General features: G+C 46.5%; 1 protein-coding gene across 1 annotated transcript in view; it reads right to left on the reverse strand.

Moving 5' to 3' along the window:
- Window positions 1-14,975, reverse strand: part of MYO5C (myosin VC) — a 106,095-nt gene extending 91,120 nt beyond the window's left edge. The window contains exons 1-2 of the mRNA XM_040492712.1: window positions 14,750-14,975; window positions 3,607-3,717 (exon numbers count right to left, since the gene is read on the reverse strand). Of these exons, the coding sequence (XP_040348646.1) occupies window positions 3,607-3,717; window positions 14,750-14,776 (138 nt within the window). The 5' untranslated portion in view covers window positions 14,777-14,975. The remainder of the gene's footprint in view (window positions 1-3,606; window positions 3,718-14,749) is intronic.
- Window positions 14,976-15,507: the final 532 nt, after the last annotated feature.

The raw sequence follows: 15,507 nt of genomic DNA on the forward strand, positions 1-15,507 counted from the left end.
AGGGAGAGAGAGAGAGAGAGAGAGAGAGAGAGAGAGAGAGAGAGAGAGAATCCCAAGCAGGCTTCACGCTGTCAGTGCAGAGCCCAATGCAGGGCTTGAACTCACAAACTGTAGACCATGATTTGAGCTGAAACCAAGAGTCAGATGCTTAACTGACTGAGCCACTCAGGTGCTGCATATATACAATTTATTTATCCATTCATCTGTTGATGAACAATTAGGTTGTTTCCACATCTTGATTATTGTGAATAATGCTCTATAAACATGGGGGTGCAGCTATCTTTTTCAGTTAGTGTTTCTGTTTCCTTTAGATATATTCCCAGAAGTGGAATGGCTGGATCATATGGTAGCTCTGTTTAAAAATTTTTGAGGGTGACTGGGTAGTTCAGTGGGTTGAGCATCTGACTTGATTTCAGTTCAGGTCATGATCTCATGGTTCATGGGATCAAGCCCCATCTTGAGCTCAGAGACTTCTCGGGATTCTCTCTCTCTCCCCCTCCTCGACTCATGCTCTGTGTCTCAAAATAAATAAACTTAAAAAATTTTTTTTGAGGGTTCTCCATACTGGTTTTCATAGTGACTGTTCAATTTACAATTCCACTAGCAGTACACAGGTCTCCCTTTTCTCCACATCCACACTGGCATTTGTTATTTTGTCCTTCTCTTAAATATTTGAGAGAGAGAGAGAGAGAGAGAGAATGGGGGAGGGGCAGAGAGAGGGATAAAGAGAGAATCCCAAGCAGGCTCCACACTGTCAGTGCAGAGCCTGATGCAGGGTTCGATCCCATGAATCGTGAAATCATTACCTGAGCTGAAATCAAGAGTCGGATGCTTAACCGACTGAGCCACCCAGGCGTCTTGGGACTTTCTGTCCTTTTGATGACGGCCATTCTAATAGGAGTGAGGTGATATTCATGGTGGTTTTGAATTGCATTTCCCTAAGAACTAGGGATGTCAAAAATCCTTCCAAGTGTCTGCTGGCTATCTGTAAAAATCTTTTTCAGAAAATTGTTCAGGTCCTTTGCCCTTCTTTTATGAGTAATGTTTTCATTTTTGATGTTGTTTGGTTTTGTTTTTGCTATTGAGTTGTAAGAATTATTTATATATTTTGGATATTACTCCCTTATCAGATATATGGTTTGCAAATACTTTTTCCCCTTCTGTAGGTTGTCTTTTCACTTTGTGGACAACTTCTTTTGATGTGCAGAAGACTTTTACTTTGATGTAGTCACATCTACTTATCTTTTATTTTGTTGCTTGTGCTCTGGGTGTCAACTCCAAAAAAAACCACAAAGTCCTATGGCAAGGAGCTTTATTCCTATGTTTTCTTTTAGGAGTGTTGTGGTTTAGGGGTCTTACATTTAAGTTGTTAATCCATGTTGAATTAATTTTTGTGACTGGTATAAGACAGGAGTTCAGTTAAGCAGAATATTCTTAATCTATAGACTTTTATTTTGAGAGCAAAATAAATCATTGCTCATATATAACTTCTTTCCTTGAGTTCTTCTGTTATCTGTTTTAAATTAACAACCTCCTTTTCTAGTTCAGCCAGTGTGTGTGCGCACGTGCACGCACGCGTGCGTGTGTGTTATGTATGAGAGAGACAGAGAGAGAAAATCAAGAGAGTCATTGGGGGGAGGGGAGAAAACATAAAGAACATTAGATTAACAGTTGAAGGCAGAGGTGACATTTTCCTACACAAAGCAGGCTTTGTAAAGCTAAGGAGCTATCTGGCCACCTGCCCACTTACCTGCCTCTCGTGGGCTGGGGTTCAGAGCCAGGAATGTCGCTACCTGAAGCCCTGCTGACTTCACTAAAGCTGCAAACTGCCACTGCAGCTGCAGTCTGAGATTTTTCTCCGCGGAGACACCTGATCCCTAATGAGAACCTAGAGTGCATGCAGGAAGTGCTCCACAAGGCTGCAAAGAGCTACTGGTGGGGAAGGGTTGGCTAAATGGAAGTAGCAGTGTCCTCTCTGTCTCTCTCTCCAGTGGTCCACACACATGGATCATCTCGTTTGATCTTCAGCAACCCTGTGAGGTCCTGCTATTATTAACTCCAATTTGCATATGAGGAAAGCTAGAGGCTAAGGGTCATAAACTTAGCAAGTGGCCTTCACAGGCTTTGAATCCAGATAGTATGTTTCTTGAGGAAGTGTCTTTAGTTGCTCTGCTCATCTTCCTACCTGGGATCTCAGGAGATGACTCCCAAATCCAGGACAGTCTGCTTGGAAATAGAGTGCCCTGTTTGTCTGTTTTTTTTTTTTTTTATGTTTATTTATTTTTGAGAGAAAGAGAGCACAAGCGAGGGAGGGGAAGAAAGAGGGGGACAGAGGATCTGAAGCAGGCTCTGCGTGGACAGCAGTGAGCCTCATGCAGGGCTCAAACTCACGAACCAAGAGATCATGACCTGAGCCGAAGTTGGTTGCTCAACTGACTGAGCCACCCAGATGCCCCAAGAGTGTCCTGTTTCTACAGAGACCATGTGCATGACTCAAAAATTCCAGCATTTTAATATTCATATGATATTCCCCGGACCAACTCTGACATCCAAATGGAACATGAATACTTTGTCTAGCTCTGCATCCAGAGAGTTGACTCATGCTAGCTATGGATCCAGTGGGATGTCATTATGGCTATGGGGGCAAAGGACAGCTCATGATACTTAAAGGAGTGGTAAAATCTGCAGAAGCTGTTAATCAAAAGACACATCCAGCCTTCGAGAGGGCCTGATCACAGGTACACTGCAGCACAGGAACCACCACTGACATGATCCTTTGCCACACCAGCACTGACAGGCTCTTCACAACGTCACACAAAGCTGGGCATTCCTATCCTCTTGTCCCTTCTCCCGTCAGTTCCCTAATCACCCTGCCACACGCCGTCCTGGAGCTCCCAATTCTTACCTGTTTCTATCCAACCACCTACAGATGGACTTTCCCTCCTTCTGTTCTCCTCTCACCCCTCCCTCTCCCTTCCAGATTTCTCTCTCCTTCCTCTACTTCTCTTCCTCTTCCCATCTTGAGGTTTTTCTCTACTGGTTGATGCCTTAGGCTCCAACCACTTTTCTTCAAGTTTCTCATCTTTGCCCAGTGTCTATGCTGAGACCCATGAAACCAAAATGGTGAATTACCGGGGTGCATGGGTGGCCCAGTTGATTGAGCGTCCGACTTCAGCTCAGGTCATGATCTCATGGTTCATGAGTTCTCACGGTTCATGAGCCCCAATGGGGCTCTCTGCTGTCAGTGCAGAGCTCACTTCAGATCCTCTGTCCTCCTCTCTCTGCCCCTACCCTGCTTGTGCACATGCTCTTTCTCTCCCTCTCAAAAATAAACATTTAAACAAAACGGCAAATCACTTTCCAGTGTTCTCCCAGCCATGCTGGATGCCCAGGTATGTAGCACAGGGTACTTGATGCCTTCATTAGGGCAGTGTGTGGGGTGGGGGGGTGCGGTACAAATAGTGGACCCACAGCACCAGCCGGCCACTCTGGATGACCCCCCATGTGCCCTCTCCCAGGCTCCTCCCACAGGGGCTGTGCCCCCTCCACATACATCCCAGTTACCCTTCATACATTGTGGCAGCCACAGCCAGCAAGGACCCTCACCGTTCCATCCTCCAGCAAAAGTCGCAGGACTTTGTCACCAACTTTGTAGTCCTTTGCTATTTCAGCAGACTTCCAAACTTCTTCAGGATCAGGAATCCATACCCTGTTGTACTGACCAACAGAATGAAACAGGCTTAATTTCAGAACTTGGAAAACAAAAACACAGATCATTAGATAATTAGACTCAGGGATATTTCTGTCTACTCAGTTCCTTCATTAGGAGTATTTTACCTAATTTTTGTTTACGAAGTAATCTGTAGTATGTCTACAGTGCACCAGGCCTAGCTGCTTCCTTTCATAGGCAACGGAATTCCCAAAGCCTCCTAAATACTCCTGGGAAACTAAAAGCCTGGGAATGGAAGGGAAATCACGAGTCCCTTAATGGGAAGCTCTGGGCACTATCTGTAAGAGTTGGAGCAGAGGGGGGCACCTGGGTGTGTTAAGCGTCCGACTTCAGCCAGGTCACGATCTCGCGGTCCGTGAGTTCGAGCCCCGCGTCGGGCTCTGGGCTGATGGCTCAGAGCCTGGAGCCTGTTTCCGATTCTGTGTCTCACTCTTTCTCTGCCCCTCCCCCGCTCATGCTCTGTCTCTCTCTCTCCCAAAAATAAATAAACGTTGAAAAAAAAAAAAAAAGAGTTGGAGCAGAGGGATTTGGTTCACCACGGATCGGCTGAGGGGCTGTGGGCCAGACACTTAACTTCTTATACAGCATTCTTCTCATCCAAAAAATGGGTACAGTCCCTACTTCACAGGTTTGCTGCCAGGTTAAGTTAGACTGTGTCGTTGAAAGCAGTCTGCCAGATGCTATGAAGTGTGGTTACAACAGTGTCATTTCAGCACTGGTTGGTAGAAGCCAAGTATTCCTGCTGCAACAAGTGTAGAAATCCAGATGTAGCTGTGGGGGCACCTGGCTCAGTGCTGGTGGATAAGTCTTTAGGCAGAACCACACTGCTATGTACTGGATCATGTCCCCCCACCTCTGAGCTCACCACAAATTCTTATGTTGAAGCCCTAATCTCCACCGTGACTGAATTTGGAGACAGGGTCTGTAAGAAGGGGTGAAGGTTAAATGAGGTTATAAGGCACTCATCTGATGATGGGATAAGTGTCCTTGTAAGAAGAGACACCAGAGAGCTCACACGCATGCTCTCTCTCCACCTGCATGCACCAAAAAAGGCCATGGGAGTACACGGTGAGAAGCAGCTGTCTGCACCCTTGGACTTCTCAGCCTCCAGAACTGTGAGAAAATGGGCATCTGTTGTTTAAGCGCCAAGTCCACAGCATACTGTTAGGCAGCCCTAGCAACTAACCCACATGTCTAATATTCACACTGGCACACTGATGAGGGGCCATGTCTCTCTCCAGAACTCACCAAGACACCTGAATGCTGCTCAAGATGAAGATGAGGTGGCTGCCATGTCTGTAGACTGCAGCTGTCATAGGTCCATGATTAATTCTTTTCTCTCCCCTCTGCAGTAATCACCCAGACCTCACATCTCACACTCTCCTGCAGTGGGCCGTTCCTCTGTTTGCTCGTCCATTCATTCACTCGTTCATTTACTAAACACTTGCTAAGCATCTATTATGTATATGTGCTGAGTTACCCGGAGGGAAAGGCATTCCCTCTTAGTCAGCATGGTCTCCCTACTAACCCAGCCGATCTCTAACCTGGAGCTGCATGTGTGCATATGTGTATATTTGCATCTCTTTGCTCATCAGGCCCGTGGTCTACTGGTGCCTGGTGACCATGAGTAAATATTCCTTTCTGTTGAGAGATTGTACCTTCAGGAGTTTTCAGTCACAAAAAGATTCTGAGCAATAAAATTATGACATTTTAATTTTCCTTATTATAGTTCTATGTATTTTCTACAAGTTGCATGTATTACTCTTAGAATAAACAATCTTTAAAAGAAAATGTCAATATATATGTCCACAAAAAAAACTTGAACATAAATGTTCATAGTAGCTTTATTCATAATAACCCCAAACTGGAAACAGACTAGATGTCCATTAATAGGAGAATGAGTTAAAAGACAAACAAAACTGTGGTATATTCATACAATGGAATACTATTTACCAACGAAAAGAATCAACTACTGATATGAGCAAGAACATGAATGAATCTCCAAAACATTAGGTTGAATCACAGAAACATTACACAAATGAGTATGCTATGTATGAATCCCCCCTCTTTTTTTTTTCAGAGAGAGTGAGCTTGAGCACGTTAGCACAAGTGGTGGAGGGGCAGAGGGAGAGAGAAAATCTTAAACAGGCTTTACGCCCAGCCTGGAGCCTGATGTGGGGCTCAATCTCACAACTGTGAGTGAGATCATGACCTGAGATGAAATCGAGAGTCGGATGCTCAACCCGCTGAGTCACCCAGGCACCTCCATGTATGAATCCCTTTTTTTTTTATTTAAAAAAAAATTTTTTTTTAACATTTATTTATTTTTGAGACAGAGAGAGACAGAGCATGAACGGGGGAGGAGCAGAGAGAGAGGGAGACACAGAATCGGAAGCAGGCTCCAGGCTCCGAGCCATCAGCCCAGAGCCCGACGCGGGGCTCGAACTCACGGACCGCGAGATCGTGACCTGAGCCGAAGTCGGACGCTTAACCGACTGAGCCACCCAGGCGCCCCTGAATCCCTTTAAATCAAGTGCTAGAACAGGTAAAACTAATGTAAGGTGGGGAAAACATAGGAACAGCAGTTGCCTCTGGGAGTAAGTAGGGCTGGGGAGTGAGTGGGAAGGCTCTCATGGGAATGTTCTGGGGGTGATGGCAACATTCTATACCTTGAAAGGGTTTGGGTTACATGGGTGGTCAGCACTTTTCAAACATCACTGAACACAGACGTGAGACTGGTGTTTCACTATCTGAAAATTTTACACAAAGAACCAAACAAATATGAAACTCTTAACAATAGACATACTAAAATATTTAGGAGGACACGTAGCGATGTAAGCAGTTTACTCTAAGATGCTTTAAAAAATAAGACGGCCCAAGGGCTGGAGAGAAGCATAGACATGTAATACAACAAATATGGTAAATGTTCATGGTAGAATCTAGGTGGTAGGACAGATGTCCGCTACAAAGTCCCTTTGACTTCACTGTATACTTAAAATTTTCATATGCTGTTGGAGGAAATAAAGAAAAGTATAAAACAAGTTTCAGAGTGCCAGTATTAGACTAGGACCGAGTTGATTAAGGAGCACAGGTGTTTATCTATTAGTTAATATGAATTGACTTACTTAAGCAAAGAAAAATATATATTTCATTGGCTGGGTATCAATCATGAGTCCCTAAGTCATTTGGGTTGTTTTAATTCTTGATAGGTAGCTGAGAGAGAAGTATGGGTAAGATTTCAGACACAGAGACAGAGAAAATGGAAGAACGACCTAGAGGGCAATGATACACAGTTAGGTATACATGTCCACGCAGGTAGGTGGATAGAAGCCTCATAAACACACTCACACCCACTCCACACATACTTGTTGCCATGGGCTACCATGTTCTACTTCAGTCTGCTATCAAAAACATTTATTGCTCAAAAAGAATGAAATCTTGCCATTTGCAACTACATGGATGGAAATAGAGGGTAGTAGGCTAAGCGAAATTAGTTAGAGGAAGACAAATATCATATGACTTCACTCATATGAGGATTTTAAGATGCAAAACAGATGAACATAAGGGAAGGGAAGAAAAATTATAGAAAAACAAGGAGGAGGACAAAACATAAGAGACTCAAATATGGAGAACAAACAAAGGGTTACTGGTGGGGTTGTGGGAGGGGGGATGGTCTAAATGGGTAAGGGGCATTAAGGAATCTACTCCTGAAATCACTGTTGCACTATATGCTAACTTGGATGTAAATTTAAAAAATAAATTAAGTAAAAATTAAAAAAAACATTTATTGCTAATCTCATAAAGCTGAAATCATTAATGGAATATCCCAATATATCATGAAGTGGCATGACAGAATTTTAGGTCCTAGATTTAGGGTCCTGGGAGATCGTCTGCTCCAGGTTGTCTGTCATAGTTCTTTTTAAAGCCAAAGAAAGCTGACTTCAAATGAAATGGTGGCGGCCTGCTCTGTGAAACAGGTGAAAGTAGAGGCATTCTGAGGAGGATCCCAGTTGGGGGCTACAGCTGAGATCCCTGAGATCCTCCCACAGAAGCCAGGAGTTCTGAGAAGTAATGTTAAGGTCACCAAAGCCAATCCAAGCCTTTTGTTTTACTGACCCCAAAGATGTCAGCAGCTCATCAAACACCAAAGTCTCAAAAGCCAGGATTCCATGGAGCCAGGGCCCGCAAATCCTACTTTGAACTGCTTGTTAATTAAATAAGTCTGGCTTTGAAAATAATCTTGAACTCTCAACACGCAACCATCTACTTGAGAGCACACAGGCTGGTTTGTTTCAGCCCAAAGCAGAATTCAATGGTAGGCAGTATTAGGATATGTATGGAACTGAAAGCTGGCTTCTTTTGAGGGGTGGTGCATACAAATGGCCTCCTCAGCCCCGACTCTCCAGGCCACCCACACCTTCCAGGCCTGGTGCCTCTGCCAGCAATGCTGCCAGTCACCTAGGGCCCTGCAGCTGCAACCCAGCCTGGTAAGTAAACATGACAAAGTTTATCCAGTTGCATGTCAGTTACACCCATTGGGTCCCTCCCTCCTTCCTCACATTCCTCGACCCACAAGGCAGTGCTTCAACCGGGAGGAAGAGTTCGCTTTGCAGAATTTAGACAAACAAACGCAGTCTGTGCAAACAGTGTGACTAGCTCTCATGTGATTTCCCCGGTGTGACTTGTTCCTGTGGAGCAGGAGCCTCCGGACTCAGACTGCCTGCCAAGCCCTCAAGGGACGGGCCTGCAGGGGGGGCCACGGAGCAGAGGTGCCTGCCTCCCACACCCTTCCTGCAAATACCCTCCCACGAAGGGAAATCGTGCTGTACCTTTATTTCCAAGCCAAGGGAGGCTCAACAATGAGGCAAAGACTTAGGAGCGTGACCCTTAGGAAGTGATTTGTCTTCAGGAACATCCGAATACCCCACCCTACATGGTCAGATGAGAGAAGAGGGCATCTTCTCGTGTTGCCTGCCTGTTTGAAGGCATCAACTGATGTCAGCCACAGAAAGGGCTTGAGGACTTTACAGGAAATAGGGAATATCACACATTTCCTTCCTAGCAGCTCTCTGGACTGGGAGAGAGTCTCCACTTTCCCAGTCAGCCAGGCCAGGACAGTGATATTATGCTCCCTCCGCTGCCCCTCCCTCACCCCTCCAGGCCCTTCCCAGGCTCCCTAGCCTCCCCTCTGTCTCCCAGTGTCCTTCCTAGCCCCTCTTCCTGACAGGCTTTCTCTAGAGAGTGTCCTCCATTCCCATGATTTCGGGGACTGCCTTGGCACCTGTGCACGTGAGACCTCCAGCCCAGATCTCTCCACAGGTCTAGACCACATGTCCAGTGGTCTCCCCGACATCAGCCCCTAAATGTCCTTGGACACTCATAAATTCTAAGCTCTAATGACCATTAAGTCTATCCCAAACCCACTCCTCCTCAGTTCTCTTGTCCCTCAAATCAAAAACTTGGGACAGTGCTGGGTTCCCTTCCCTCCCTCCACCCTCAACAACCAAATGGTTATCAGGTGCTGGAAAGCCTACATCTTAAACAAGTCTCACCTATCTGTCCCATTCATCCCACTGCCATGGCCATCAATCAGCTCCCCCTCCCCCAATCCCACCCCCACCAATCTTCTCTTGACAGATGTCACAGTCTGCTGAGTGCTTCCTCAACCAGGTAAAGCACCAGGTTTCTGTGGTCATACAGATTCCCTCACCTGCACCTGAATCAGAATTTCCATGGGTGGGCCCCAGCAAGATGAAAGCTTTAAAATTCCCGCCCCCAGTCCCTTATAGATTTTGATGAGCAGCCAGACCTTGGAAGTCACTGTCCTAGCCAGTTTTCCTCCTCAGGCTTCCTTGCCTCTTCAGTCCACCCTCTGCCAGCTGCCACCCAATCCACTAGCAGTTTCTAGAACATGCCAAGCTCTTCCTTGGCTCTGTTCCTTCCACCCCCGGTGCCACTCCTCCTCTCCTGGCCAGTGAGCAAACTAAGATTCAGCTCACAACTCCTTTCCTTGGTGGCACTTTCCCTATTGCTCTCCACCCCAGGCAGGATTGAATGCTTTCTCTTTAGAGTTCTCCCTGTCCCTTCCCAGAGGGACACAGAGGTTTTGAGGTAACTTTCCCCCCCCCTCACTGGCATTTGAGCTTTAAGAGCCTTGTCTTTGTATCCTGGAACCCAACACAATAACTTCCCCATAGCCAGCATTCCATAAACATCTATTGAACAAAATATTCAAATTCCCAGTTTAGTTGCACCAATTAAAGACAAAACTTGGTATTTTAGTCTTTATATACTTTGTTTTTTACTCTTTTGAAGTACCCATATATAATACAATGGATACCTCTAATTTTCTAGAGTTATTAATGATACATAGAAGTCTAAAAGCTTCTTACATTGGCCAAATGGAAAGCCATTAAACTGAACTTTGACTTTATTTTAGACAGAGATCCTGAACTGCTAGTCAAGACACTTCTCACCTTGCACATCTGAGTTCTAGCAAAACTTCCTTGCAGATGTCTCGTGAGTTCCTTATTCACAAGCAAGAGTAGTAAGTGACTGAAGGGTAATATAATTTGTGAATCTGTGGCTAAAACCAGGTATAACCTGAGTCCCAATTAATGAGCCAGAACAATTTAAGAAATATCTCTAGAGGCATGCCATAGAGTTCTCTGCCTCACTGCCCACTTACCACTTTGCCCAATATCTTAGATGAAAAAACCATACTCACGTATAGCAAATATACAACTATAAAGTGGATGGACTTCCCATGAGTTCTCTGTGTCCTTCCTCCCTTGAAGAGGAGGAAGACGGTAAAGGTGGTTGAACCATAGTTGTGGTAGTGGGAGGTATTAGGAACAGAAGCTTTTGGGACGCCTGGGTGGCTCCGTCAGTTAAGCATTCGACTTTGGCTCGGGTCATGATCTCGCAGTCTGTGGGTTCGAGGCCCATGTCAGGCTCTGTGCTGAAAGTTCGGAGACTAGAGCATGCTTTGGATTCTGTGTCTTCCCCTCCCTCTCTGCCCCTCCCCTGCTCATGCACGCTCTCTCTCTCTCAAAAGTAAATAAACATTAAAAAAAAAAAAAAGAACAGAGGCTTTTAATCCTGCCTCCTCCTCCACTTCTATGTGATCTTAGGCAATTTACCTAAGCTGAGCCATTTGTAAAATTGGTATACCAACATCTACACATATCACCGCTTATTAAAATTAAACCATGAAAGATGGTATATAAAGTTCTGAGGATGGCATCTGGCACAGAAGAAGTGCTCCATGATTGCAAGATACAAGTAACCATCATTATCTTCTTCAGGCCCACAGCTCTCTCTGAAAGCAGAAAAACTCATTCATGCATGCGCGCACACATTAAATGTTGCTTAAGCCCCCACTGTTCCCTGTTCTCTGGAAACTCTTGGTCAATGGGGGAGACAGTTAATGAGTGTTGACAAATCAACATGCAAGGTGTCCAGAGGAGCTGGCTGTAAATATTTCTCAGAAAAGACACTGCTCAAATTGAATTTGGAAGGTGAGGCGCTACTGAACAAAGCAGTTATTTTAAGCACAGGGAGTCTTGCAAGCCAAGGCATAGAGTGCTGACCAGCAGCAGGAATGCACCAAGGGATGGCCGGAAATTTGCAGAGTGAGCTGAGGTAGGAGTGGGCAGGCAGTGGGGAGACGCAGAGGTGGAACCTTGTGGCTGGTCAGTGAGTCTGAAAGTGACAGGGGCCTCCAGAGAGGTTCCAACAGTGAATGGCCAAACTGGTTTTTCTCAGCGAGATTTTAAATCATGGAACTTCTGGGTCAAACGCTCTCAACATTTCCAGGGCATGTTGCCAATAGCTTTTGAAAGAGATGGGTCATTTTACACTTCATCCCGGCAGCTACTGCTACTCTTACCACACTTCCTCTCAGGAGTCCCCTCTTTCTCAGAAACTCTCTTCCTATGCTCCCCTACCAGCTCTCCCATCTCCTCCCTGTGATGGCTCCATCTTGGGCCCCTCTGAATAGTTGTATTTCCCAGTGTCCTGTCTTGGCTCTCGTCTCACCCTGAGCAAGGCTCTCACTCCCTGGGCTTCAACTACTACCTCTGGGCAGAAGACTCTTGGCCCAACCTCTCCACCAACCTCTAACCTCCCAGAGCACTGGCCCCTAGAAGCTCCTTCACCACCTCAATTGTTGCAGGGACAGATTCTGCCTCCTGACTTTCCTAAGATCTCCTCCTCCTGCTGTGCCTGTGTCAACGGCACCCCCTGCTCTCATCATCCAGACTCTGACCTCTACAGTCATCTTTGACCTCTCCCTCTCCCCAGTCCAGTCTTATCATCACCTATCTCCACAGGCTCCCTGGATTGTGTCTCCTTTTGCCCTGTCCAATACTGCAGCCTGAATTCTTTCCCGGACACTTAAGATGACCTGAGAATTCAGCTATCTGAGTGTCATGGGCATTGCCAGTGTACCCAAATTCCTAAAACACAGCCCCTGATCCTATCTTCTCCCACTCAAAATCTTCACCAGAGTATAAAGCCCCGATCTAATTCTTGGGCACAACCCTCCCCTTCTCAGCTCTATCAGCCAGTAGGCTCCTCCATGCCTTTAGGGCTTCAGCAGATTGATTTGACCTTTCTCATTTCTCACTAATTCAAAAACTCCTTGAGAGGAAAGACTACCCTTTAAAAAAAGTCTTTCTAACCTCCCCCAAGCACAATGTTTCATGTACAGAAAGTGCTAAATAAATGTTTTAGGGGAGATAATATGCCCGTCTTCAAGGCATAGCAGGAAGGGAGATTAGACAGGGGATAGGCAGGTAACAGCAGTGTATATAGTGACTGAATGAGGTAGCCTGGAGATCATGGATGGGTGTGGCTGTCACACAGGGGTTCCAGAAAGGACAGTCCACACATCACCCTGCTGCAGAGTCAGTATTTGCTCCTGGGTGCAGAAATGGGTTTTAAGTTGTTTTAAAATGTTGTGTGGCTAAGATTATGCAGAGAAGCAGCACTTCTGGAGCTTAAAGGAGGCCAAGGGTCCCAGTCACAAACTTTGGCTTAAGCCAATCCTGTATGCTAGCATTCTAGGACAAATGGCTAAATCTGTGGACTTGGGAGGGTTGCAGGAAGCGGTAGGGAAGCAAGGGAGAGGGCTTAGATTTTATTTCAGTTTAAGAAAGAACTCCTTAACATGGGACACCTGGGTGGCTCAGTCAGTTAAATGTCCGACCCTTGATTTCAGCTCAGGTCAAGATCTCACGGTTCAGTAGCTTTGAACCCTGTGTGGGACTCTGTGCTGACAGATTGGAGCCTGCTTGGGATTCTCTGTCTCTTTCTCTTCCGCATGCCGCCCCCCACCCTCCCCCCCCAAATAAATAAATAAACTTAAAAAAAATGAAAGAACTTCTTAGCACAGCAAGCTCTTTAAAACCTAAACAGGCAACTACACAAACAGGGAGCTTCCCACCTCTGGAACTGACAATATGGGGACTGACTGACCTGGAACAGAAGAGATACCCTCAGAACAAAGGTGTCTACTTGGACACCAAATGGGTAGGGTGGCCCATCAAGACTCCCTCTGCCTTGGGATTCTCAGATTCTCTGTCCTTCCAAGCTCTTCTCTAGAAAACTCTTCCATATCAGTTTTCCTACATTATGCCTGCTACCTAGTTGCTATTTAAAAACACTTGTAGTGTAAGGTCTTGATGATAGGGAAGCTCACACCTGTGTATTTTAGCTTCTGGAATAAAAATGTTACCTAAAAGAGGTTAATCATCAACAATTTTCTGTTCTCCAAAGTATCTTCCAAGAATTGCCTTGTGCCAAGATTTTCTTTCACCTCCAGTAAGTTGAAGACCTCAGAAGCACTGTCAGATATCTGATGGTTGACATTCTCACTGATAAACTATTCTAGAAGAGTCATGGTTCAAACATTGCCCATATGGAAGTCTAGTTAGTGGAAAGGTGTTGGAGGGCACAATGGCATTTGGATGGTTTGTACTTGTATTACTAATTCAGTAAAGTAGAAGAAAAAAGTTTGGTTAAACAGCTGTGAAACAATTATTTACAACTATTGTTTATATCTACAGGAAAGTGTCTTTTTAAATATAAAGCAAGGGCATGTTCAGGGGAAATGGACAGATTCTAGTGTCATCCATTTGAATATTGGGAAACATAGATTTTACTCCATTGGGGTGTGAGAGGATCTGCCTTCATAGCCTTTCAAATTTTTTTTTTTTTCAAAAGGGCCAACACTTTCAAATTATTTTTCATCCAGACAATTAGCCAAGCTCATCTCAGAAGGTTTTGGGTGTCAGAACGCTGTGGAGTCCTTGGCCCTGGGGAAGAGGTAGTTTCAGAGGAATGCTCTAGAGTGACTCCCAGAATCAGGGTGTATGTGAAGTGCTTTATAAATTGTGAAGCGACGTATAAGTGTTAGGTGAAGAGCCTGTGACCCCTGGATTCACAGAAGCTCTCAATTTCTAGCACCGGTGAAGCTTGCCCCACACGCGCAAACAGCCGCACCTTTGGACATCAGATGAACTTAAATGCGCGCGCAGGCATTTCTGAAGACCCAGTAATTCTAGAAAGCATCCTGAATACTGCGGTCCTAAGCTTCTTGTTCAAGGGCTCTCAGGAGGACCAGGAGAATTATGGATACTATTATTTGCCCGTGACTGAGACTTCTATGTCCCTGTGAGCAACTCTGATTTCACTTGTGGCTCGGGAAGAGGGGACCGAGAGGCACGAGAGGTGGGGACGGACGCGCGACCCCGGGGCACCGAGAAGCTCGGGCCCGGGAAGGCAGCCCCTCGCACTCGGTCTTCCCATTCCGAGGGGGCCCAGGCTCCCGGGGCGGGGCGGAGGCGCTTTCCCCCGCGGACAGGAGCCGGAGCCCTCCGGTGCCCCCGATCCCCAGGCCCTCCGCGACCTGTCCCTGCGGCGAGCGCGCCAGGTGCACAGGTGTGGGCTGTGCGCCAGGTACAGTCAGCATTAGCGCCGTGCCATCTTCCCTACCGCGCACCCGCCCTTCGGTACCTGCGTGTAGAGCGCGGCCACCGCCATGGGCGAGACGGGCCAGAGCAGCTGGAGGGCCGCGAAGGTGCGAGGCTCCGGCACTAGGCGCGCGGCTTCGAGACCCGGGGGCAGGTAACTGCGGGGCCGCCGCGTAAATCTGCGCGGGGCCACCTTGCGGGGTAAGTTTTCCTGCGACGACTATCTTCCCCGGGGCTAGCGGCCTCTGGAGGAGAGAAGTCGCGGATTGGTTCTTGGGCCCAGCCTGGCGGGTCGGCGCCGCGATTGGCTGGGGCGGGGGCTGCGGGCAGGGCTCGGGCCTCCTAGCGGCCAGGGCTCGGCGGTCAAGTGGGTCCACCTGGCGGGGGTGCGGAGCGGTCCGCCCAGGATTCGCTGGCTCTTGGAGGCAGGAAACAGGTGTGTCCTGAGACGCTCCCGTCCAAGTTTTAGTTTCCTTAGTCCGCAGCGTGTTTACTGGAAGGAGCAGCAGATATGACCATTGCCATAGAAAAGTCCAAGGGAACTTGTAAGACAGTTCAGGCGGGTGACCATGTTCAAAATCAAATGTAAAAATCAATCCTCTTCCTTTATGTGAGCAATAATCATTTAGAAAATGCTATAGAAAGATGGAAAATAAGATATTTACAACATCAGTGAAAATATAAAGTGTCCAGAGATTACAGTAAGAGAAATGCGCTCGGCCTTTGTGGAGAAAAATGTTTAAATTTCTCTTCAAGGACATAAAAGAAGGCCTGAATAAATTAAGGGTGGGGGCCGGGGAC

Source organism: Herpailurus yagouaroundi, unplaced genomic scaffold (genome assembly GCF_014898765.1).
Source record: "Herpailurus yagouaroundi ecotype Mexico unplaced genomic scaffold, PumYag 184, whole genome shotgun sequence".
NCBI classification, from domain to species: domain Eukaryota; kingdom Metazoa; phylum Chordata; class Mammalia; order Carnivora; family Felidae; genus Herpailurus; species Herpailurus yagouaroundi.